A 26,435-nucleotide genomic window follows, 5' to 3' on the forward strand; every position below is an offset into this window, starting at 1 on the left:
CAGTATCTAGGGTTAGGCCTTAAGTATTTTGGAGACTGTTTTTTCTATTTTGGTATTATTTTGATTTTAGAGTTGTAATTGTGTCCATTTTTTCTATCAGTGGAGAAGATGCTCAGTTTTGTGTTGTCTGGGTTTATCTGTAGTTTATGTTCCTTTTGCCCATCTTTCTAAGCCTTTTATTGAATTATTTAGGACTTTTTCAGATTGTTGAGGATTACTGCTTGTGTGCCAGATTGCTATATCATCTGTATAGCATGCTATTTTTGTGTCACTTATTATGTGAGGATGGATATTGTTCATATAGATGAGAAATAGCCATGGGCTTAAAACAGAACCTTGTGGGACTCCAGCTCAAGTTTGATATATGTTGGAATAAATTCCATTAACTTTTACTTTCATTTTTCTTCCTTTCATGAAATCTGAAATCCAAATTAATGCATTCCCCCTTATTCCAGTATCATATGCAATTTTTATTAACTTTTGTCTCCAGACTCCAATTGTAGACAGCTGTGAGATCCAAGAATATTGCTGTTTTCTTTTTCAGTGGTTTTTCTGAAAGCCATCTATGACTGATTGGCAAAGATAAAATAATTGATCTTCTACTGTGTTGAGACCTGCATGCAGTTTGGTAGAAGTTGATCTTGTTATTTTCTAATAGCCAATTCGTAAGTCTGGTATTTATTATTCTTTCACTCTCTTTCAGTGCCTGGAGTATATAAAGTACCATATTCCTGCAAGCTGGCTTACTTCGGACAGACAGGTAGATCAACGACCAGTTTAGAACACAAATCATACATCCTCAATCACGACTATGGTCAATCTTGACTTACAGACCATGTATTGGATACAATCCGCAGGGTGTCCTAGAAGAAAACCACCATGCTCCATCATAGTAAATTCAAAAAAGAAAGACTGTTTTTAGAATCTGCGGCAGAACTCAGAAATGCATATTTATTTTAAATTTCTGATTTAAATAAATCCATATTTATTTAAATCAGAAATTTAAATAAATATGGATGTATAAAACTTTCCAATTTGGGAAACCTGCATAAACCTATAATTGTCAGAGGTCTCACTTTATATCCTAGGCCACCTATAAACATAAGAGAGTGTCCATCTAGATAGGACTTTACCCATGTTTTTCATGTAGTATTGTGTTGTCTTTGTGCGTGCGTGCGTGTGTGTTACAAGAGTTATTTGTAATTCTTGAAGACGTCTCAGTGATTGGGATGAAATATTGGAAGCATTAAAATTAGTTTCTAATCCTTTCCTAGTACTGTAAATATTCCATTAAACCTCCAATATGGTTATCATTGAGCTATATATACAAGAGGAATGGATACTTTTGGATTTTCCTAAGGTTTTTGACAGAATACATCATGGAAGACCGTTGCCCTCCCTAGTTTTGCATCATTAGTAAACAACTGAATACTCCTTCTCCAAACCATTCTCTGTATCATTAATATACAAATTAAACAATGGTTTTTCTTAGTACAGAGATTTGTGGCACTTCGTTAGTCACTTTCATTCTTCTATATTTCTTTTCACCATATACTTTCTTTGGTGTCTGTAAGTCCCCCCCCCCTTCATCCTTGCCACCAGCTTTATATATCCATTCCCATTTGCCACAACTTATATAATAGTTTTTCATGTGATATTCTTTGCAAAGAGTATCATGGTGTAGCTATTTCCCTTGTCCAATTCAGACCTGAATATTCCACCATCAGAATTAAAAGCCCTCAACTCCTTAAAATGAAATAAAAACATGTTATCACCAAAGCCTGTAAGGGATATACCACTGTTGTTTTAGATACCAATTCATATGATTGATAAATGAATCTACTGCTTTGAGATTGCAATACGTACTCCCAGCTGGATTATGATCCTACAAAAAGACAGCTCAAGAAACTCAACAAGTTACTGGATGAAACAACATCCATAGATTAGGAAACCAAAGTAAAAAGACTCAGAACATACCATGCAAGGTCTCCCAGAATATATGGCTTACTTAAAACACACAAAACAACTGTCCACTTAGACCTATTGTGGATTTTATAAGCAGCCCCACTTATAAAATTTCAAGAATTTTGCTGAACCTTCTCTGTCTTCTCATAGACTACTCAGTTTCATCAATTAAAATTCCACAGAATTCCACACAAAAATAAAAGACATCCAACTATCAGATACAGACATGCTATTAAGCTTCAACATTGTCTTTCTCTCTTCGCTAATATTCCTCACAAGGAGACAATAGAATTGTTAACTTAAAAATTTCCATCCGATATTATGGAACTATTCAAATTTGCTATCACATCGATACTTCACATGGAAAGACAAACTTTATAAACAAGAGGAAGGAACAGCAATGGGCTCTCCCTTATCACCAAACTTAGCCAACCTTTTTCTGGAACACTTAGAAGATAGAATTTCCACTCTTGAACCAAAACCAAAAATATGGCTTCGATATGTTGATGACATCTTTGCAGTCTGGAGTCGCTCTGAACAAGATCTATATTCATTTCTAGATAAGATCAATAACCTTCATCCTCACATCAAATTCACACTAGAAAAAGAATCATCACAAGTTATCTCCTTTCTTGATACACACATCCAACAAAAACAAGATAGTTCCATCTCCACTTCTGTCTATCGAAAACCAACTTTTTCAGGTCGTTACATCCACAATTCATCTGTTCATCATCCATCTCAAAAATATGGCATCATAAAATCTTTGGTATCCAGAGCACACAAATTTTGTTCCTCTGAAGAGTCTTTAAAATAAGAATTGGATATTATTAAAGATACAGCCTTATTAAATGGATACAACCCAAAAACAATTCAAAAAATATCAGCCACTTCCCTGCACATCAATCCAGACAAGAAGAAGAAGCCTGTAGAACTGCTATGCCATATATATCAAAGGCATCTCTGAACGTCTATCAAAAATTTATGAAGAAATACAAACTCGCCACTACCTATCAACTAGATCCACAATTTCCTACCTTCTCCAAAAGACAAACTCTCACCTATGATGCTACCTGGCATATACAAAGTTCCATGTTCTTCATGTAAGAATGTCATACTATGGACAAATAGGAAGATCTATAAGTAAGCACATCTCTGAACACCAAGACCACATCCGTCCGATCAAACCATACAAATCTGGCCTTGAAAACCTTAACATAGGACCCAATGGCAAAACACCAAGCTAGATAATCCTTATATAAACACGAGCATTTATATAAAGAAAGTGCTGAAGACTTACATCACAGACCCAGTCTTAACCATAATAAAGACTGTCTCACTATCCCAAAGGTCTGGGAAATTATCCTCAATTGTATAAAATAAATTTATCAGATATATTTTAATATAATTTTAATTTACATCAGAATATTTTAGTCCTGAAGAATGCTATTGTACACATAGAGGAATTCCAATGTAAGCATGTGAACTAGTTGTTCCTTTGAATGTAATTCCTAGTATTGTTTGTAATAACTGTACTGATGATGTCTTAAGATACTTAAGACAAAATATCTACATATTAAAATTTAATTACTGTGGTATATGTGTGAATTTTTAGTTATGAATACTCAGAAGGTTTCACTATATAATAATAAATTCATTTGTCATCCTTATGAAATGTTAGTAAATTACTTAGGCAGGTCCTACCTTTTACAAAGCTGTGCTGCTCACCGTAGAGTATCATATTCCTTTTCACCCATTCCTGAATTTCTACCTTAACCAACTTTTACAACACCTTATCTGATATACTAACTGATCTGTAATCCTCGACACCAAAAAGTAAAAGAGGGTAAAAGGAAGATGAGAATTTGCTACTTCTATCTTTTAGTCTCCTTTATGTAATGGAACTATCTTGACCTCTTTCCACTTTCCACTCTCTGAACCTTGCTGAGCTGACACTTAGATTAAATAACCTGATGAGAGACTGCCAGTCCTCTTCCACATTCTCATAACACACACAGCAGACATGCTATCTGCTTTTGTACCTTTTGAATCCTTTCCAAGTTTTGAATTGTGAATGTGGTAGATTGAGCAGATGAGTGTAAAAATGAAATCTAAACATAAATGAAATGTAAAATTGAGAATATGAAATAAGAGTAAGAATAAGTTATCATTAGAAATTATTAAATTTTACCTTTTATTTCTATTTAAATAATTGATTTATACATATTCAAGTTGTTTAGTAATATATTTACAGCATGTCAATGATTTCTGCTTAGGTCTTATTCAACTTGAGATGCCCTTGTCTGAAGAACCTGTCCTTGGCCTGTGGAGTGTTCATTCTCAAATTCAAAACATTTCCACTTCAAAATATTTTCATGTTGAGGAATATGGTAAGAATTATAATCAATAAACTGTTAAGTTTAATGCAGAAAAGAGCCCAAGAAGGCTTCACCTGAGCATAGAAAAATATTATAAGAAATAGTAATTAATATCCATTATTGTTTTATAACCGTGTGGGCAAAAAGTTTCAAAAAGACAAACTTAAAAGTTTCAGGCTCCTACGATAGTACTACATAATTAAGTGTACATCATTACTAGTGTCTTATCCCAGTTTTCTTCCAAATCAATCTGTTTTTGTCATATCTCTAATATTATCAGATCCAATTTTTTCATTCTTCTTAGGCTTAGGTCTCATTTTCCTTGATCTTCTTCTTGTGTTTCTTGTTCTGCTATTCTAGGTATTGAACACCTGTTTTAATCTAAGCTTTTCTCTCCCATACTGCTTCAGTGACCATACCTTATATTAGCTCTGTTGACACATATTAGAATGATGACATTAAGTTTTAATGTTTTTATTTTTAATGTGATTCTGCTATTCATTTCAATCTGTTCATGCTCCTGATTTCTCTCAGAATTCTCATGTATAGTCTCTAGTTTTTGATCAGCTCTTTTATTTCTATTCCATTCTCAGATCCATAAGCACCTACAGGCATGTCAATACTACTGCCAATTCCCTGGAACATTCCCTTAAAATATGTGGTGATGTGCCATCAAATCCTATTGCCTTATTGACATTGGGTTTATTTATTTCCTCAAATACCTCTTTCCCACTCACAACTAAGCCATCCTTTCATATGTCCTCTACACTTGAGTTCCTCATATTCCACCCTGACCAGGATGAAATATCCTTATAAATTGATCACTGAATACCTCAACAATGTCTTCTGCAGCAGTTACTATTCTACCACTTTCATCCTTTAATAACTTCATCTTACCATGATCCTTCTGCTTGCCACATATCTAAAAAAAATTCTCTAGGGTTTTTCTTTCTGATTTGACAATTTCTCCTCATACTCTACTTTTGTTTTCCTTATTAACGGAGTCACTCTCCTGGCTTGTTCTTTATTATTATTATTATTATGGGTATCTCCATGGAGTCAGTAGACTCATTGTGGGACACCCAAACTAGCAAAACAATATCTGTCATATCTCTTCTTGAATTCATTTACAGACAAAGAACTCACAACTGAGTCAGCAATGAATTCCACTCATTCACCACCTTACAGGCAAAAAACCTTGTTCTCACACCCTTGTTAACCACACTCTACTTTAATTTCCAGGGATGACCTCTTTTTCTTCCATCACTATCACACAGCTGAAACATTTTCCCCTGCATCAATCCTATAAAAACCTTTCAGTAATTTAAATGTTTCTGTCATATCCCCTCTTCTCCACCTATCAACCAACCTCTGCAATCCACAAGCTCTCAATCTATCAATGTAGGGAGTATCACTCACTAACTTTAGTCACTCTTCTCTGAACCCTCTCCACAGCCTCCTCATCTCCAAGGAATCCAGGTGACCAGACCTGAGCACAGTAATCCAAATGTGGAAGTATCAACACTTTATAAAGGGGAATAATAACCTCTTTATCTGTGGATGTCAGTGTTGTTCCTCAACAACCAAGTAATCCTATGTGCAATCTTGGATATCTTAGCAATGTGTCCCCTGAACTTCATCTCCCTATCTAACAACACCCCTAAGTCCCAGCCTCATCATCTCTTGGAGTACTGTTCCAATAATGTAGTACACAGCTGGTAATCTTTTAATCCCAAAATGCATGACTTTATACTTTTCCACATTGAACTGACATCCATTACCTTTTGCCCATTCTACCAGCTTATTTAAATCATCCTGCAAACTTTTAACATCAGCTTGATTTTTTTTTGTGCTACCCAACTTTGCATCATCAGTCAGCAAACAACTGAATATCTATCTCTCTTTAAGCCATTTATATACAAATTAAACAACAATGGCCCAATCACAGAACCCTGAGGCACACCACTGGTGACCTGCCTCATCCTGGACTCGGCTCCTCCATATCTGAATATCTTCAGGAAGAGGGATACCACCTTCTGGTATCCCTCTTCCTGAGCCATTATCCTATCCATATGTAGAGACTGCTGCTGGAAGGTAGAGAAGTGAATAGAGAAAATGAATCAGATCGAGAGGAGAGTGATGTGGAAGAGCAGGAGAGTAAGACAGGAGAGATTGAAGAAGTGGAAAACAATGGAGAGGTGAGTGGTATGAGTATAGAAAATGAGAGAATGGGTGTGCAAGAGGAGCAGGGAAACGGGGAGGCCCAGGGTGGACAGGGATACACAGCGTGAGAAAGGTGGATGCTCCAAGAGGAGGTGAGAGCATGGGCAGGAAAGTAATGGGATGACCAGGGATCAAGAGGAAACAGATGTTGTTGCAAAGGGTTCTAAAATGAAGAAGCAGAAAGAGAAATGGCCCCAGTTCAGCATGGAGAGAGCACATCGAGTGAATGGTATCAGTGGAACTAGCTGTAGATCCAGAAATGAGTTGTTGTGTTTGTATACCAATGCTAGAAGCATAAGAAACAAGGCGGATGAAATGGTTGCACTAATTGCGTCTGTGCACCCAGAGATTGTCGGAATAAGTGAGACATGGTTAGATGAGGACGACATCCTGACAGGAATAGAGATGGAAAGGTTTCGTGAGGATAGAAGGGATAAAAAGGGAGGGGGAGTGCTATTGATGATAGAGAAAGAGTTATGTCCATACAAGGTAGAGATGCAAGAGGGAAATGGGGCCAGTGGTTTTGAGGCAGTATGGTGTGAGATAGAGGTGAATAGAATCAAATACTTGGTGGGATGTTGTTTTAGACCTAGTAATGTGGATGGTGGTGATAGTGAAATGTACAATCAAATTAGCCAAGTAAATAAGAAAAGGGTGATCATTATGGGTGATTTTAATTATGGCAATATAGACTGGAATGAAGAGATAGCGACTGGAAGTAAAGAAAATGAGTTTCTTGAGTTTTTGAGGGATAACTACCTCAGACAGTATGTAACAGAGGGCACACGAGGATTAAGGGTCTTGGATTTGGTCATCTCATCGGAGGATGTAATTATAAATGAGGTGTCAAATCATCCACCAATTGGTGAAAGTGACCATGAGGTGATTACCTGGGTGGTTGCCAGCAGTGCAAGGACCCCTGTGAAAAAAGGGTATATGTGGAACTACAAGGGGGGTGTGATTATGAAGAGCTCAGGAGACAGCTTGCAGATGTAGCATGGAATGAGGAGTTAGCTGGAAAAGAGATCAATGCAGCTTGGGGGATTTTCAAAAACTATTTAGTAGATGCATTGTCTGAATGTATACCATGGGTGAGAAGGTTAAATAAGGTAGGTGTGAGATGGATGAATAAAGAGATTAAGCATGCAATACAGAAAAAAAAGGCATTGTGGAGACAGCATAAGAGAAGTGGAAGTAACCAATTTCATGAGGTCTGCAAAGACCAGGCAAGGAGGGTGACTTGGTTGGTGAGAGTAGCTAAAGAGAGGTATGAACAGCAGTTAGCTAATGAAGCCAAAAAGAATCCTAGGGAGTTTTTTCGATATGTAGCCAGCAAAAGAAAGAATGATTATGGAAGGATGACATTGATTGGAGGAAATGGTATAAAGACAGCTGTTGCAGAATGTGTGGTGGAGATACTTAATGAGCAATTCATAAAGATCTTTCAATCTTGTGAATGTGACTTCATGGAGAGATTAAGAGCAGTTGATGATGGGGAGGAGAGACTGACTGTAAGTGAGCAAGAGGTGTTTGGGGAGTTGAGTAAACTAGATGTAAATAAGGCTGTGGGACTTGATAATATATCACCACGTATTCTGAAGGAGTGTGCTAGAGAGTTGACACCTGCCTTGACATATTTTTTAATACGAGTCTTGCACTTGGTCAAGTTCCTAAAGAGTGGAAGGAGGGCAAGATTGTGCCACTTCATAAAGGAGGTGATCGAACTCAAGCATCAAACTATAGGCCTATCTGTGTGTCAGGTGTTGTGGTTAAGTTGTTGGAGAAGCTTGTGAGAACTAGGATCCAGAGTTGGGTTGACAACAATGGTATAATTTTTGATGTACAGCATGGATTTGCTAAAGGGAGGTCATGTTTTAGTAATCTACTTACTTATTACAATAAAGTGACTGCTTCCTTGGACAGAGGAGAAGGATACACAGTAATATACTTGGGTTTCGCAAAAGCTTTTGATAGAGTACCTCATGATAAGTTGACAGTCAAACTTGAGCAGATGGGGTTGGATATTAGATTAGTGCATTGGATTGGAGACTGGCTATCTGATAGGTATCAACAAGTTGTGTATGGGGGTGCAATATCCAGGAAAAGGAAAGTCACTAGTGGAGTGCCTCAGGGGTCTGTTTTAGGGCCATTACTATTTAACTTATATATTAATGATATTGGTGAAGATTTGGATGGAGATATTCAGTTGTTTGCAGATGATGCAAAGTTGGGACGAACCATAAAGAGTAGTGAAGATGTTGTGGCCTTGCAAGAAGACTTGAATAAATTGAGTGATTGGGCAAGCAAATGGGGATGTGAGTTCAATGTTGCAAAATGTAAGGTTTTAAAATTTGGAAAACAAAGATGGGATGCAGAATTTATGCTTGGTGAGAATATATTGTTGGAAGTAGAGGAAATAAGAGATCTGGGGGTGATAGTGGATAAGGATCTAAAATTTAGGGGACACATCGCCAAAATTGTGAAGACAACACAAAGACTTCTGGGAATGATGCGGAGGACACTGACATGTAGAAGTAGGGAGATACTTGTTCCAATGTATAAGGCTTTGATTAGGCCACACTTGGACTATTGTGCCCAGATTTGGTCACCGGGTTTTCAGAAGGATGAAGAGATGTTGGAAAGGGTTCAAAGGCGAATGACTAAGGTAGTTTCTGACCTCTGGAATGTTGAGTATGAGGAAAGATTGAAAAGATGTAATTTGCAGAGTCTCGTGGAGAGAAGGAAGAGGGGGGATATGATAGAGACCTACAAGTTGGTAAGGGGTTGTTATAGGATCAATGGTGGAGAAGTTCTACAGAGAATAGTGGGAGATCAGGGGAGAACCAGAGGTCATCCCTGGAAACTGTATAAGGAGGGTGTGAGTAAGGGAGTGAGAGGCAGGTTTTTTTCGTGCAGAGTTGTGAGTGATTGGAATGCCCTGCCTGAGAGCGTGGTGTCTGCAAGTAGTTTGAATGTGTTTAAGACACGGTATGATGAGATGTGTGTGTAAGATAAAAGGACCTCCTAGATGAGTCTTTGACTCCATGAGGTCTTGTTTTAATAATATATAATAATAATATCACCAATTTAGTATGCATTCCCATCTGCTCCTCATGTCTGAGGACTTGTGAACTTCCTGATGATGCTTTGCCATTTCTTTCTCTCCTGTGCTTCTCTTATTGCATGTTTTAGTTTAATTCCAGTGATTCTTCATATATTTGGCCAATCTACTTGTTGGAAGAAAAATCGAAAAAAATTAAGGTTTCTAGAAATTAAGGTTCTGTCTTTTTGGAGATGTACCTGTCTTTCCAGATGTTGGTTAAATCAGTCATAATTTTCTTAGTTAGTGCTATTCTTCTTATCTCTTTTTTACATCCATCTTTTTTTGTTATTATCACTCCAAGGTAGTTGAAATGGTCGACAATTTAAATTCCTTCTATATCTCTTCTGCATTGTTTAAAATAATTATTTTTGTTTTATCTTGATTTATTCTTAAACCGTGGCTTAGGCTTTCTCATTCTAATTGATTTAGGATGGATTTTAATTCCTGTTTGCTTGTTGCCATTATCACTGTGTCATCTGCATATTGTAGGTTAGTGATTGCTCGGCCACCTAATTTAATGCCTCCATTCCACTTTTCTAGAGATCTTTTCATTATAGTTTCACTGTAAAGGTTGAATTATAATGGTGAGAGTATGCATCCTTGTCTTGACCCTTTTTCAAATTGGAATGTAGGGGACAGTGAGTTTTCAATTCTTACTGTTGCTTGATTTCATCGATATAAGTTTTTTATGAGGATTAATAGATGGTTTGGTATTCCTGATTCTTGCATGATTTTCCATAAGATATCCCACTTAATGCAGCCAAAAGGCTTGGAGTAATCTATAAAGCATAGATAAAGGCTTAAGTTGAATTCCCTTGCTTTTTCAATTATTTGTCTGATGTTAGAGATATGATCTCTAGTCCCTTGACCTTTTCTGAATCCTGCTTGTTCTTCTGAGATCTGATGGTCTATAAAACTTTGCAATCTCTCCTTAATAATGTGTAGTAAAATCTTGCTGGTATGTGAGATAAGGGCAATGGTGCTGTAGATTTTTACAGTTGTTGTGATTGCCTTTTTTGTAGATTGGGATAATGGTCGAACTAGTGTAGCATTTGGCCATCTTCCAGATTTTGTTGTGTAAGTCATGTATCCAGCTGACTGCATTCTGTTTTCAACATTTCAGCTGGTATTGAATCAGCACCTGGGGCTTTGTTTTTCCTTAATTTTATGATTGCTTGTTCTACTTCATGTTTTAGGATTTCCGGTTCTATTTCCATGTTTTCCATAGCTCTTTTGTCTACTTGTTGAATACCTGGGTCCTTGTAAAGTTCAGTGCAATACTCTTTCCATCTTCTGGCTATGTCGTTAGTTCATTTCAGATCTTGTCATTTTCTTCTGCAATTATATTTAATTTTGGTTTAAATTTTTTGGTTATATCCTTAACCTTCTTGAATAAATTAGTTTTTTTTTTCATTAGAGTTGGAGTGTCTTTCTATTTCTTTACATATGTTTTGGATATAGCTATTTTTATCTTTTTGACTAGATTTCTTAATAGCGTTATTCAGGTTCAGGTAATTTGGGTTTTGCCAATCTGTTATTTTAATTTGTTTCCTTTTTTCAATTAGTTCTAGGTTTTTTTTTTTTTGTAATCAATGGACCCATTCTTTTTTATAGGGATTTTTTTGGCTGCAGATTTTGCATTAGTTTTTTTAGGTGTGTCAAGTATGATTCAATGCTTTGTTCCTGAGGTGTGCTTTTTTGTTTCTTGAGCTCTGATTCAATGTCCATTGTAAATTTGTTGTCCATTTGTGAAAAGTCATTTGCTTTCAGATGGATCTTTAAAAAAACTCGGCCTGGTTGACTGAGTGATTAGCGTATCTGCTCTTTAGCCAAAAGGCTGTGGGTACCAATCCTACCATGGATGTTTGTAATTGCCTGTGAAAATACTAATGGTGGTGGTCTGTGGCAGATGGTATTGGTGTAGGTATCAGCTACAACGAACCGCAACTACTTTATCATCTTCGATGATAAAAGTAGCTGCGGTTCGTTGTAGCTGATGGATGGAATGGTGGAGATGGAGAGTTGTTGAGTAGGTGCCCTTCCTTGATGAGTCTTTGGACCTCCTGGAGTTGTCATGTAATAATAATAATAATAAAAGATTAGAAATTAATAATTGATGTTCTGATCCACAGTCTGCACCTGGCAGTGTTTTGGTGTTATTGATTGGTGTCCTCCATCTTCTCTCAATTAAAATGTAGTCAAGTTAATTCTTACATCAATACCTAGGTGCTACCCATGTGTATAGTCTCCTTTTGTGCTGTTTGTACATAGTGTTAGTGATTACTAATTCCCTTTCAATGCAGAACTCCAATAGTTTTTCTCCTCGTTTGTTTCTAATTCCCAGTCCATATTTTCCAATGATTCCATTTAAGTGATCATCATGTGCATTGAATTCCACCTTAGTATTGAAGTCTCCTAGAACTATTCGGATATCCTTTCTTGTATTTATCCATAGCATTTATTATTATTATTATTACGGGTGACTCCAAAGAGTCCTTACACTCATCGAGGGAGGCCCTAAAGATCATGTCCATCACAACTATTCAACATTCACTGAGTATCTGTCATACTTTGCCTTGAACTCATTCACTGTCATAGCACCCACAACAGACTCTGGCAGCTTATTCCACTCATTCACCACTCTAAAAGTAAAAAATCCAGTTCTAACACTCTTACTAACAATACTCTTGCCCAGCTTCCATGGATGTCCCCTAGTCCTCCCACCACCAGTCCTGTTCTCAAAAATATCCTCTGAGTTAATCCTATAGAAACCCTTCAGCAATTTGAATGTCTCAATCATATCTCCCCTTTTCCGCCTATCAACCAATTTCTGCAACCCACAAATCTTCAACCTGTTTTCATAAGATTCATTCCATAGACCTGCTATCATCTTGGTCACTCGCCTCTGGATCCTCTCAACCTCCTCCCCATCAAGAAGAAGCCTAGGTGACTAGATCTGGGCACGGTAGTCGAGATGGGGTCTTATCAAGGCTCGATACAGAGGAAATAACTTGCTTATCTCTGCTCGTCAAAGTATTCTTCAGCATCCAAGTGATTTTATGAGCTGATTTAGCCACTTTTGCAATGTGCCCCCTAGACTTCAATTCCCTATTCACCAGCACTCCCAAGTCCCTGACCTCATCAATCTCCTGGAGTACAGTTCCACCAATGTGCTATACTGCTGCTAAAATTATTTCATTTAGGTCTTTGTAGAATTCCTCACTTACTTTATCTTCTGCATTTGATGTGGGTGCATAAACTTGTATCAGCATTATTGGAATTGGGTTGGTGTTTAATCTTATATATACGTATATATATACATGCATCTATACATATCAAAGTTCTATAAGCCTACATCAAAGTTCTATCCTATTTATAACATTGTCAGAGAATAGTGGTGGCCTAAACAATAAATTAACATACGTGTTTTTAAAATAAGGCTAAGATCCTGGATTACTACATTCTTAATTATAATTATAATGAACCCTGTAGCTCAGTAGAAGTGCCGTTTGCACTTTACGGTGCTTGACCACACAAAGAAAGTTTGAATCTAGTTGCCAACTGGAGGAAAGGCTACATTTAGTATAGTTATTAAATTTAATATGTCATATGTGCTCCTTTTTTCAGATAGGAATTGTGTGTCCAGTTTCACCTATATAAGGCAAATTACAGGTACACTGAATATGGTATGCTCCAGGGTGTGCAGGGGAGGAAGTTGATCCTTGAAGGAATTGAATAAGTTCTTTAATTTTGCAAAGTAGTATTAAGGTTATATTTCTCTAGTACTCTATTTTGATATCCCCTTAATGTATGGAATGGGCACAGTTTTATTGTAATCTAGTTTATTTTTATTATTAGGTGCAGTCTTGTGAAGAATTTTGTTGATAGTATTTTTTCTATGGCCATTTTTAAGGAAGGTATAACTTTTAATTTGTGCTTAAGTTCTTGCTCATTGGAGCAAATCTTTAAAACCCTATTTTTTAGTATGTTAATGACATCTAGTTTTTGTGCTGGGTGCTGGTAAGAGTTTTTGTGTATACATTGGCCAGTATGTATAGGCTTATGGTAAACAGTGAAGGTGAAACTGCCGGAAGGAAGACGTGACAAACATATCTAAAAACAGAAGTGTGTTTTGACTTTCAATTTCAACTGTGAATTGTATCCATTTGTGTTGTTTGTTTAGGTGGCTGAGGAATATGTCTAAAGTCTGGTGACTATGGGATCAGATAATGAAAACATTGTCAATGTACCTAAGCCAGACTTTGTGTTTAAAGTAAAGGATTCTAAAGCATGTTGCTTAAAAACTACCATATGGAGAGGAACAAAACTAATGTCCTTGACCTTCCACAACAACTTCCACAAATCCCTATCCACATTACTTTTATTCACCATCTAAATCATTTGTGCTCACAACTACCACTGATTCTGACACATGTTCTTCCTTTCTATGCAAAGCATCAGTTATTTGTTTCAGTGTTCCAGCTGGGAAACATGTTTTGTATACTTTGTTATTCTACCTTCGATGATCAAATCCCTGTACAACGCTATATGATTATCCTTTGACACTTTCTTCATATTATCACTTTATCCTTCTCATTCACTTCATTCAACTCCTTCTTTATATGTTTAGGCCCATCTTCCATATGCTTCATTTCACTATTAATTTTCATAAACCTTTGCCTAAACTCTTTCACTACATTCCCTTTGCTATCATTACTAACACTTTCATCCAATTTCTGATTTTATTATTATTTATTATTAACATCTGACCTCCAGGGAGCCAGAGACTCATTGTGGGAGGTACACACTATTGCACACAATGCTCATCCAACCATGCCTTAAACTTATTTAATGTGTCTACATTCAGGCAATTCATTCCACTCACCAACCACTTTCCATGCAAAGAAACTATCCTCACTCTTCTGCTCACACCCTCCTTATACAGTTTCCAGCAATGGTCTCTTGTTCTATCTGCCCTCTCCCATTCTATGAAAAATGTCTTTCTTCCCTGTCAACTTGATAACAATCCCTGACTTGCCTATATGTCTCAATCATATCCCCACTCCCACAATGAGTGGGAGTGGGGATATGATTACACTTACATTCTCTCAATCTGTCCTTGTACTCCACATTCCAAAGATCACCGACCACCTTTGTGAATCTTCTATGGACCCTTTCCAACATATCCTCGTCACCTTGAAAATCCGGAGACCAAATCTGTTCATAATAATCCATGTGAAGCCTAATGAAGGATTTATATAATGGCATCATAAACTCTATAATATTTCTGCATGTCAGGGTCCTCTGCATCATTGCCATTATCCGATGTGACATCTTCATAATTGTACAATGTGGCCCCCGAATTTCAGATCATTGTTCACCATCACTCCTTGGTCTCTCATCTCCTCTACTTCCTTTAAAGTTTACCCACAAAGTGTATACTTTACATCCTATTGTTGCTTACCAAATCTCAAAACCTTACACTATGCAACATTGAAATGACAGTTCCACTTACCTGCCCATTCATGCAAACTATTCAATTCCTCCTGTAAGGCCATAACATCTGCTTGACTCTGCATTGCTCTCCCCAATTTTGCCTCATCTGCAAACAGCTGCATATCACTAGTTAAACCCATCCCAATATCATTAATATGCAAATTGAACAACAATGGTCCCAAAACTGACCCCTGCACCACACCACTAGTGACCTTCCTCTTTCGGGATACTGCAACCCTATATACAACTTCCTGATACCTATCTGACAGCCAGTCACTGATCCAACTCAGAAGTCTGTTATCCAATACCATATGGCAGTCTATCAAAAGCTTTTGCATGATCGAAGTACATCACTCTATATGCATTTCTCCCTGTCCAAGGTATTCGTCACCTTGTTATAGTACAGAAGTAAGTTAGTAAAACACGATCTTCCTTTAAAAAACCATTTCTGATAACCACAGACAATATTGTTGTTATCAATATCCATTTCTGTATACTGCTTCTTACCAGCAGTCTCTACAGTACCTTCACCATATTTCTAGATATACAGATTGGCCTATAATTTTATGCCACAGCCTTATCTACCTTTATGCAGCAGAACAATTTTATCTTCTTTCCACTCCTTTAGAACCTATGCTGTTGTAAGACTTATTAAACAGGCATGCCAATGCTGCTGACAATTCCCTGGAACATTCCCTTAAGACATGTGGTGATATATCATAAAATTCTATTGCCTTATTGATATCAAGGTTATTTATTTCCTCAAATACCTCCTGCTCACTCGTTAAGCCATCCTGTCCTATGTCCTCTAGACTTATAATTTTCCTCATGATTCCATCCTGATCAGTATGAAACACCCTTATAAATTGATCACTGAATACCTCCACAATGGCTTTACAGCAGTTACCATTCTACCATTTTCATCCTTTAACATCTTATTACTGTGATCATTCTTCCTTCTACTTGCCACATATCTAAAAAAAAACTCTGGGGTTTTGCTTCACCTGATTTCTGCTCATACTCCACTTTTGTTTTCCTTATTAACTGAGTCAGTATTCTGGCTTGTTCTTTATACTCTTCATGTAACTAATTATTACCATTATTCATCTTGTATTGCCTCCAAAGTACCTTCTTCAAGATTTCATGCTTAAGCCCCTCATTCATCCATTTTACATCTACCTTATTTAGTCTTTTGGCCTTTGGAAGGCATTCACACACGCCGTTATGTATTTCTTTGTCATTTCCCAAGCACCATTTATTTCCTTACTTCTCAACTCCTCATTCCATGCTATAGCTCCAGACTGTCTTCTAAGCTTGTCATAATCACCAGCCTTATAATTCCACATATATCTTTTCCTCACAGAAGTCTGCATATGGCTAGCCACAACCCTGGTGATTACTTCATGATCACCTGGGTTGTGGCTAGCTGGAGGAAAGTTTGAAACCCCACTTTCAATTACATCCTCTGATGAAATGATCAGATCTAAAACTCTTGATCCTTGTATGCGCCCTCCTTTACATGCTGTTTGAGATAGTTCTCTCTCAGGAAACTCGAGAAATTTATTTTCCTTATTCCCAAATGTTATCTCTTCATTGCAATCTATACTGCCATAATTAAAATTACCCATAATAATTACCTTTCCTTTGTTTACTAATCCAAGTTTTTTATACATTTCTTCATCACCACCCTCCATATTCTCTGACCTATAGCAACATCCAGTTAAATACGTCTTCCTCTCAATCTCCATGTTACACAACACTGCCTTATAACCATTGCCACTATTTCCCTATTTCCATCCACACCTTATGTGGACATAATTCCTCTGCTATCATCATCAGCGCTCCCCTCCCACCTTCTTGTTCTTTGTAATCTCGCAAAAAATACTGTAGCCTTGCATTTCTCTTCCTATTAGAATATCATCTTCATTCAACCATGTTTCACGTATTCCAATGATTTTGGGACGAATAAACTCAATCAGTGAAACCATTTCATCTCCCTTATTTCTGATACTTCTGGCATTTGTAACCAAACACAATAGTTCATTCATTTTTAGGTTCATTCATAACCAGTCCTATCCATGCGATTTGTTGGTTGGGATTTACTCACTACATCTGCCCTTATTTAGCTTATGGATAAAAAATGGAAGAAATTATTGAGCAAAACCATATACAGGTTGACAGTTCAGTTAACCAATCGATGGCACTATCCGGTAGTAATTGCAAGTTGCTGAGGACAACAGGTAAGGAGTGTTTGGAACAGTCATCAGTGATATGATGCAAGTTGACACAGCACCACACACAGAAAAGGATGACTCTGAAATTCCCCACAGATGTAATAAGTGGGCACAGCAGTCTTGTCCAGTTCTAAATCTATTTAGCTGGGTTTAGAGGTGTCAAGGTAGATTGAATCCTAGAAGTTTGATAGTTCGATATGTAATCAGGTACTTGTTTGTAGTGTCGTCCATTTCAGAGGCTTTTCTGCCAGTCCTGGAGACCATCATCTGTTATTTTCATAAGTCAGATTTGAGATTTGGAGGTAAGGTGGTGAGGTGGAGAGATACTTTGATGTATAGGAAGGCACATGTTATATCTGATTTTGTTTATTTCTGTAATGGTAGTTTCTTCTCTTCTGAAGCATGGGAGAGTGATGTTGGAAAGAACTAAGCAACCATTGAGTAGATCTTAAGGTACCAGAGATGATTCTCATTATTATGTTAAGCTGTATGTCCACTAGAGTGTGATGTTGGAAAGAACTAAGCAACCATTGAGTAGATCTTAAGGTACCAGAGATGATTCTCATTATTATGTTAAGCTGTATGTCCACTAGAGTGTGATGACTTTAGCTCCGAACTCTAACTCACTTCGACAAAAGATGAGTTAGCCAGTCTCATATGGAGGTAGGGTGTTTTTCACCTGGAAACTCAGGTTTTTCATCTCCCAGGACAGGCAAACTGGCCCCATGAACACATATGAATTACAGTCAGGAATATTTAAGAAAACAGTCTCTTTTGTTAGCTATGCTGGTCCAAAGCCCGGATTAAATAGGAGGAATTGAGATGGTGCTGTGCCTCCCCATAAAAGAAGCTCACAGTCACTGTATTATCATACGAAATAAAATAAATAACCACCAACTGTTTTGTGCATCCTTTATAACCTTTTCTTTTCCAACACAGCTTGCTTGATTTCACTGTTAATCCATTTTACTCCTACTTTAGTTACTCACCTAACCCTTGGGAATACAGCTATACATTGCTTGTTTCAGATACTTTCTTATGAATTTCCGTGCACTGTCCACATCTTTTCTTCACAGTTCATCTACCAAACACATTGATGCTAGTTGACTACAGACACCTTCCCATAATCGCCCATTGTATAATTCCATATGTATCCTTTTTTTTTGGCAGTAACCTTTTCTTGTTCCAATAAAACAATATAGTTCTCATTTTCACACTTTCAGAAGTCTTTCTCTCTCTCTCTCTCAAGCAAAAAAAAAAAAGAAAGTCACCAAGTTTCTCAAGACACCATCCCAACAAGATCCTTTTTAAAAAATTTTTTTTTTGTGTGTGTGTTGTTCTCACCTGAAAAGTTATTTGCAAACCTATAGGACATTTGGTATTGTGTGTGGGCTTAAGATTTTTTAAACTATTTTTTATCATTTCTTTTATCATATCATATTATTTTATCATATCTATTTAAAAAAAATTAATATATTTTTACATAGACTGGAACCTCTGTCCTAGAGACCAATGATGGAACTTTTTCAAGCCACTTCAGTCCTCCGATAAGCAGGTCAGTGGTCTGACACTGGGTGATGAAATTCCTCTCCCTCCTAAAGACAGTCACAAACATCCATGCCCACCACCTGTAGGTTGGCGAGCAGATATACCAATCACTTGGCTAACCATGCTGCAAATTCCACCTTGCTAATTTTACCTTGGAAATTCGAGGTTTCCTCCATGAACACTCGCACTTGATTAGTGAACAGCAAACTTTCCAGTGCCTGCATCATTCCCTGTTCAAATGCAACCTTGCACATCTCTTGCATAGAGCTTTCTTCTGTCATCAAATGCACTTCAAATATTTATGTATTTGGAGTGCATTTGAAATTTGCAAATCCAATCTTTCATGTTATTTATTATCACTGTACTCCCAATCCACTTTTTTTTTTTTTTTGCCATTTTCAATCTTTAACTTTGATCCCAAATCTTTCACTAATTACATTCACACTGCCATTATTATCATCTTATAATGTGGTGCTAAATGGATCTTGGGGTCACTGTAGATAGAAATTTGAAGTTCAGAGGATATATAAATGCAAAGATTGTAAAGACATCTCAGAGAATTGCTGCAGTGTTTAGGAGGACATTGGCCATGAAAGACAAAAGAGTGGTGACCCCATTGTAAAAAGCTTTGCACAGGATTTCAGATTTCGGTCAGCCATCCAGCTCACTAGTCTTTTATATAATTCTGTCTGTTTCAGTTTAACTACTAGTTTATCTTGTGGTAGTCTATCAAAGACCTTTGAAAAATCCATGTGCACCACCCTATATGCATCTCCTTTATCAATTGAATTTGTCACCTTATTGCAATACGAGGGTGGTCTGAAAAGTTCTTGTCCTAACAATGAAAAAATTAATTTATAATTTCAAAATTATTTTTATTTTTCAACATAATCTCCCTTAAGACTAATGCATTTATTCCAGTGATGCTTCAGCACTATTATCCCGTCCCTGTAGTGGTTCTCAGTAAGATCTGCAAAATTACCCTTTACAGCTGCAATCACCTCTTGATTTGAAGAAAAATGCTGACCAGCAAGGAAGAGTTTTAGTTTTGGGAAGAGATAGAAGTCAGAGTGAGCCAAATCTGGGAAATAGGATGGATGTTCCAACAATTCGTAGTGCAGATCCCTTAATTTTCCCTTTGCCAAAACACCTTTGTGAGCAGGTGCATTGTCCTGATGAAATATGATTTTTTTCTTCTGCAAACCGGATCTTTTCTCACGAATTTTTTCATCTAGTCTGGTTAAAAGATTGGAATAATATTTCCAAGTTATTGTTTTACCCATTTCAAGATAATTAATAAACAAAATGCCTTTGGCATCCAAAAACATCAATGCCATGACCTTTCCTGCTGATGGAATCGAGTTTGTCTTCTTTGGTGCTGAACAACCGGCTTCTGTCCACTGTTTTCACTGCTGTTTGAATTCTGGTGGGTAATGGTGAAACAGAGTCTCATCCATAGTAATAAATCAATGCACAAAAAATCAGTTTTATTCTTGTTAAAACTCTACAAGCACTGTTTAGAGGTTTTCATGCGATTGTGTTTTTGATCTGCTCTGAGCAAGCGCGATACCCATCTTGCGCAAACTTTTTCATATGCAGTTCTTCATGCCAAATATATCCTACATGTTCTTTTGAAATGCCTATAGTCTCAGCAGTTTAATGTACTTTGACTCGTCGGTCATCCAATACCATATTGTGCACTTGATCAATGATTTCTGATATTGTTACACTTTTTTGGAAGTCCTTCACGTGGATCATCTTCAAGGCTGGTACAGCCATTTTTAAACTCTGCATCCGATTTCTTAAAATGTCGAAAATGAAGGAGAAGAGTGCTCATAAACTTTTATGAACTCCAAATGAATTTCTTTTGGCGTTAAACCTTCTTTTACCAAGAATTTTATAACTGCACGACTCAATTTTATCCATTTCAAGGGATAGAGACAACACTCTTGCTTCAGACAGCTGTATAAAACAAACTACTTGATAAATTGACTTGCAATTTCACATGGATGCTTATGACAGATGTACCAACTTACAAAAAAAATTGCCGATAGTGTTGCATCTATGGTCGAGGCCAAAAACATTTCAGACCACCCTTGTACATAAGCACTTGCTGAACACGATTGCCCCTTAACAAACTCATACCAAACATCATAAAGAATGCTGTTATGATCAACCCAATTCTAAATCCTACTCCTTACTAACTACTCTCACATCATAACAACAACCCCAGACACACACACACACACACTGGTTTATAATTTGTAGCCGCAGTCTTCCCCCCCCCCCCACCTTTGTGAAGTGGAAGAATTTTTCCCACCTTCCATTCCTTTGTGACTAATCCTGTTGCAAGATTCATGTTAAATAGGTGTTCCAAAGGTGCTATTAATTCCATAGAGGATTCAACCAATGTGGTGATATATACTGTCAAGTACTGTTGCATTATTAGCATCAAGTTTACTTAATTCCTCATACATTTCCTTTCATTCATCATCAGTCCTTCCTCAACCATACCCACTACACTCCAGCTTGTCCCGATGTTGCCTTCACGAGATTGAAATGCACTAATAAACTGATAATTGAATAGTTTAACTATATCCTCCACATTTACCAATCTGACAATGTCATCAACTAGCATCATCCTCCCATAGTAATTTTCTTCTACTTGCCATATATCAAAATAATTCATTTGGATTTTTCTTAGCTTGATTAGCTAATTTCTTCTCATACTGCACTTTTGCTATCTTCACCAACTGAGTCACCTTCCTGGACTGCTGTTTGTACTCTTCGTGCAACTGATCATTACCAACATTCGTCTTATGCTGCATCCACAGTGTCTTCTTCTTCCAGATTTCACTATTTTACTTCATTTTACTCCCATCTTGTTTAGCCCTTTCACTTTTGGAATACTCTTAAACACTGCTCCTGTTAAATAGCTCTTTATCAATGCCCACCCAGCATCTGTCTCCTTTCCACTCAACTCCACTTTCCACACTATAGTAGCTCCCAGTTGTCTCAAGCTTTTCATTATCATTACCTTTGTAGTTTCACATACTGCATATATCCCTTCTTTATAGGCATTCTCATATGATTCACTGCAGCCCAGATGATCACTTCATGGTCACCCTCTCACTGACCGGGGTCAAGATTAGACACTCCATTCATAATCACATCCTCTGATGATATAACCAGATCTAAAACTCTTAACCCTCACATGTCTTCCATTGCATATTACCAAAGATTGATTTTCCATATAAACTCGAGAAATTCATTCTCCTTATTCCCTGAAGCTACCTCTTCATTCCAGTCAATATTGGCTTAATTGAAGTCACCCACAGTGATCACCCTTCACTTGCTCACTAAGCCAAGTTGCCTGTAAATATTTTTTTGTCTCCAACTTCCACATTTTCTGGCCTATAGCAACATCGCACGAAATATGTCATTCTATCAATCTCCACTTCACACCATATTGCTTCAAAACCGCAGCCACTTTTTTCTCCTTGTATGTCATCATGGTGCAGACATAATTTTCCTATGCTGTCATCAGCAGCACTTCTTTTGTTTCCTATCTTCACAAAAAATATCATACCTCTCGGTTATTATTGCCGTCAAGATGTCATTCTCATCCTTTCACTTATTCCAACTAGTTTTGGCCACATAACTCAATCAATGCAACAATTTCATCTCCTGTATTACTGATACTTCTTGCATTCATAAATAAGCATAAGCATATGATACTTTATGGGGGGGGGGTACAATGTCTTTTTGAAGGAGAGTTCCTGTCTAAGTAATTTTTTATTTCCTACTGACTCTCCCCCACACAGGTGCTCACAATACCTATAATACAACAGTATCTCATGTGGGCAAGTGATTAAGGGGAAAAGAGAAATCTTTTAATGAGTTTCTTGAAAAACTGAGATTGTATTCATTGGTAAAAACAGTACAGGGAAGGCAATTCCAAAGAATAGAGGCAGCTAGAATGATTGAAGAATGCAAAGTTGGTTTGCTTTGCTAGTAATTGAATGGTGATCAGTGGTTGTTTGTGTTCTTACATGATTACTAGACAGCAGGGGAATTGTAGTGGCCAGTAGTTTGGTTCTGCTGCACCTGTAAAAGTACCTATAAAAAGGCATAATGCAGAAAGAGAGCACCTATGGGAAAGTGACTGAAGGGAGTCTGTGAGAGAGAGGGATCACCTATTAAAGAGATTGCCCTCTTTTGTATACAATCAAGAATTTTTAGGAAGATATTTGACACTACCCTTATGTGAGATTAATTTTCTAATTTCAGTTGTGTTTGAGATTTATAGTGTTAGGAGTTTAGCAGAATAGAAGTAGTGTTTGCATTAGATATATTTAAATCAAGATAAGCTAGATGTCAGTCCAAGAAGAGAAAACTGATCTTGACTAGAAATCTGAACATTATCAAAAGTAAGAGGGAGTGAAGGATCTACTTCCAGGTAATAAGGCAGAACCGTGTTTTGATGGCATTGAAATTCACTAGATTTTCTTACCCCTACTTCAGAATGGCAGGCAGGTCAGTATTTAATTATCATGGAAGATTTTGAAGCCAGAATCATTTCAATATTATAACATTTCCCAAATGAAAAAGAGAAATGGAAAGTACATTAATGTGTAGGAGGAAGAGTATGGGCAAGTGTACAGAACCATGTGATACTCATATTAAGGGCAGGGGGGGGGGAGAGAGAGAGAGACAGGAAGATGGTATCTTGTTGAGAAAGTCATGAGGCAAGACATGATCAAATGCCTTGGAAACATCAAGAGGAACCTTAAGTTTCTGCAACTCTTTCCATAGTCTATGTCTAAAGATGGGGTAAGTTTAGCCAGGATAGTAAGGGGATATGAAATGAGAATGGTGGAATTCATATTGGCAATCATTTAACTGATTGGTTCAAGGGTGCTGAAGAAGTTGGTTGTTAGTGATTTCCAACACTTTCGAAGTACTGAGGTGAGAGCAGTGAGGTGATAATCATGGTAGACTTTTATCTCCTTTTTAGGGATTACTGATAAAGGTTTGCTTCCATGCTTGGGTAGATTCCAGAAGAGAGTGACAGCTTATATAAGTCATACAGAATGTGTATCAAAGCAGCACAAGATTTGAATAGAACTGGAGGGATACATTGTTAAGATGATTGGTAAGACAATGTGTGTAGATGATGGTGAGTTAGCAGCAGTAAGCAGTATGAGAACTGGTGGCGAGTTATTGGTGAGGAGCAGAAAGACAGGCGATGTGCAAGGTAGTGAAAATGTGATTTGTGTAAATGGCACTGAAAAACTAGTTCAAGATATGAAAGAAAAGTTGGCAAGAGATTAAACGTATAAGGAATGAATCGAGGAGAATTACGGATTTGTATGGGAATGTGAGAAAGAATGGGACGAAAGTTTTGAAAGAAATATTGAATGATTTGAGAGTGGCAATGTATGGAGATTCGAGGTGATAAGAGGTGTGGTGTATGAAAAGGTGCACAAGGTCTGTTTTCCAAGATGTAGACTGAGTGGGTGGCTGAAGCATTAGATAAGAGGAGTATGCAAGCAAAAGAGTTGGTAGTTGGCACGAATGATCTGACCGGTAACACGAAGAATGTAAAGAGGGATATCATGAGGCTCTTAAGGAGAGTGAAAGATGACACTGCGGTAGATAATGTCAGTGTGTTGCCCAGGTATGATAATGATGAGTTGAGAAGCGAGCAAAGATTTTGAATGGTATGCTAGCAGAGTTGTGTCAGGACTTCAGTTTGTGAATGTGTGGAATGACTTTGAGTGGCAGATAGAGATGTATAAAAGAGATGGGCTACATTTGAATGGATTTGGTGTGAGTCAGTTGGAGAAACTGTTACTGCAAGAGAGAATGACTGAAGTGAATGCAAGATCTGAGGAAGTAAGAGATGTTATGGAAGAACAGGGGAGCAAGGCAGGCAAGTTTGTGAATAGAAAAGTGAGTGGTGTAAATGGAGGGAATAAGAGAGAAGGAACATATAGTGGAAAGAGAAATGGGGGTGGACCAGGGGGGGGGGATGCTGCATGAAAACTGTGGGTGATGGTTTCGGGAGTAGATATATAAGTGTGCAAGAAAGGATTAAGACAGTCAAGGATGTGGGGATGATATTTAGGTCTACAGAGGGATGTAGTATCCACCCTGACCTCCCCCATTGCTCTTTCAGTGGAAGGCAATGAGAAGGAAATGTTTAGATAAATTGCTCTGGCTAATAAGAAAAGGGTGATCATTATGGGCAATTTCAATTATGGTAATATAGATTGTAATGAAGAGACAGCATCAGGAACCCAAGAGAATGAATTTCTTGAGTTCTTAAGGGATAACTACCTTAAGCAGTATATAACACAGGACACACCTGGATTGATGGTCTTGGATTTGACTCCATTTACAACAATATCTTCTGATGATGTAATCAAATGGGAATTACATGGGAAAGAAATGAATGCTGCTTGGTCTCTATTCAGGAATTATCTGGCAGGGGCAATGACTCAGTGTATTTCAAAGGCTAGTAAAAATAAATAAAGTAGATGTCAAATGGATGACTAAAGAGGTGAAGCATGCAATCTAGAAGAAAAATGCATTCTGGAGGTGGCACAAGATGAGTGAAGATAATCAGTTACGTGAGGAGTACAAAGAGCAAGCAAGGAAGGTGACTCACTTAGTAAGGGCAGCAAAAGTGTGGTAAATGATAAAGAAACTAAAAAAAATCCTGGGGAATTTTTTCAATATGTGGCCAGTCTGCTTGTCTGACAGTAGAAGGAAGAATGATTATGGTAGGATGATGTTGTTCACTGATGATGAAAGAATGATAAACACTGAGTAAGATATTGTTGAGGTGTTAAATGAGTTCATTAATGGATTCCATTATTGTGATTGTAATTGCTCCCCGCACTGGCCAGGGCAGTACGGGGAGCACACAAAGGCATCTAGGACTCTTCAAAGGATAAGACAACAACATTGTGATTGTAACATAATGCAGAACTTGAGAGCAGTGGGAATGGGGGGAGGAACCGCTAATGGTGAGTGAGCAGGAGGTTTATGAGGAATTGAGTAAACTTGATGTCAACAAGGCTATGGGACTTGATATATATCACTGCATGTCTCGAGGGAATGTTCCAGGGAGTTAACAACACCTCTAACATACATTTACAACATGAGTCTTAGATTATCCCAGCTCTGAAAGGAATGGGAAGATGGCAGAATCGTTCCACTTCATAAAGGAGGTGATGAGACTTAGGCTTTGAATTATAGGCCAGTCTGCTTGTCTGGAGTTGTGGTCAAGGTGTTAGAGAAGCTAGTGACGACAAGGATTCAGAACTGGGTGGACAGCAGTAGAATTCTTTTTAATGGACAGCATGGGTTTGCTAAAGGAAGATCGTGTTTTAGTAATCTGCTTACTTATTATAACAAGGTGACAAATACATTGGACAAGGGGGATGCTTATACAGTAGTATATTTAGATTTTGCAAAGGT

The 26,435-nt window shown here is 37.5% G+C and overlaps 1 protein-coding gene across 2 annotated transcripts in view; it reads left to right on the forward strand.

Moving 5' to 3' along the window:
- The window catches only part of LOC150099795 (alpha-2-macroglobulin-like protein 1), a 1,007,775-nt gene that overhangs the window by 247,223 nt on the left and 734,117 nt on the right, over window positions 1–26,435 (forward strand). For both annotated transcript variants that reach the window (XM_090403789.1, XM_090403790.1), the window contains exon 6: window positions 4,242–4,355. In XM_090403789.1, coding sequence (XP_090259915.1) covers window positions 4,242–4,355 — 114 coding nt within the window. The remainder of the gene's footprint in view (window positions 1–4,241; window positions 4,356–26,435) is intronic.

This window comes from Typopeltis vanoorti, chromosome 14 (assembly GCF_054136105.1).
Source record: "Typopeltis vanoorti isolate ZY-2024b chromosome 14, IOZ_Tvanoo_1.0, whole genome shotgun sequence".
In the NCBI taxonomy this organism is placed as follows: domain Eukaryota; kingdom Metazoa; phylum Arthropoda; class Arachnida; order Uropygi; family Thelyphonidae; genus Typopeltis; species Typopeltis vanoorti.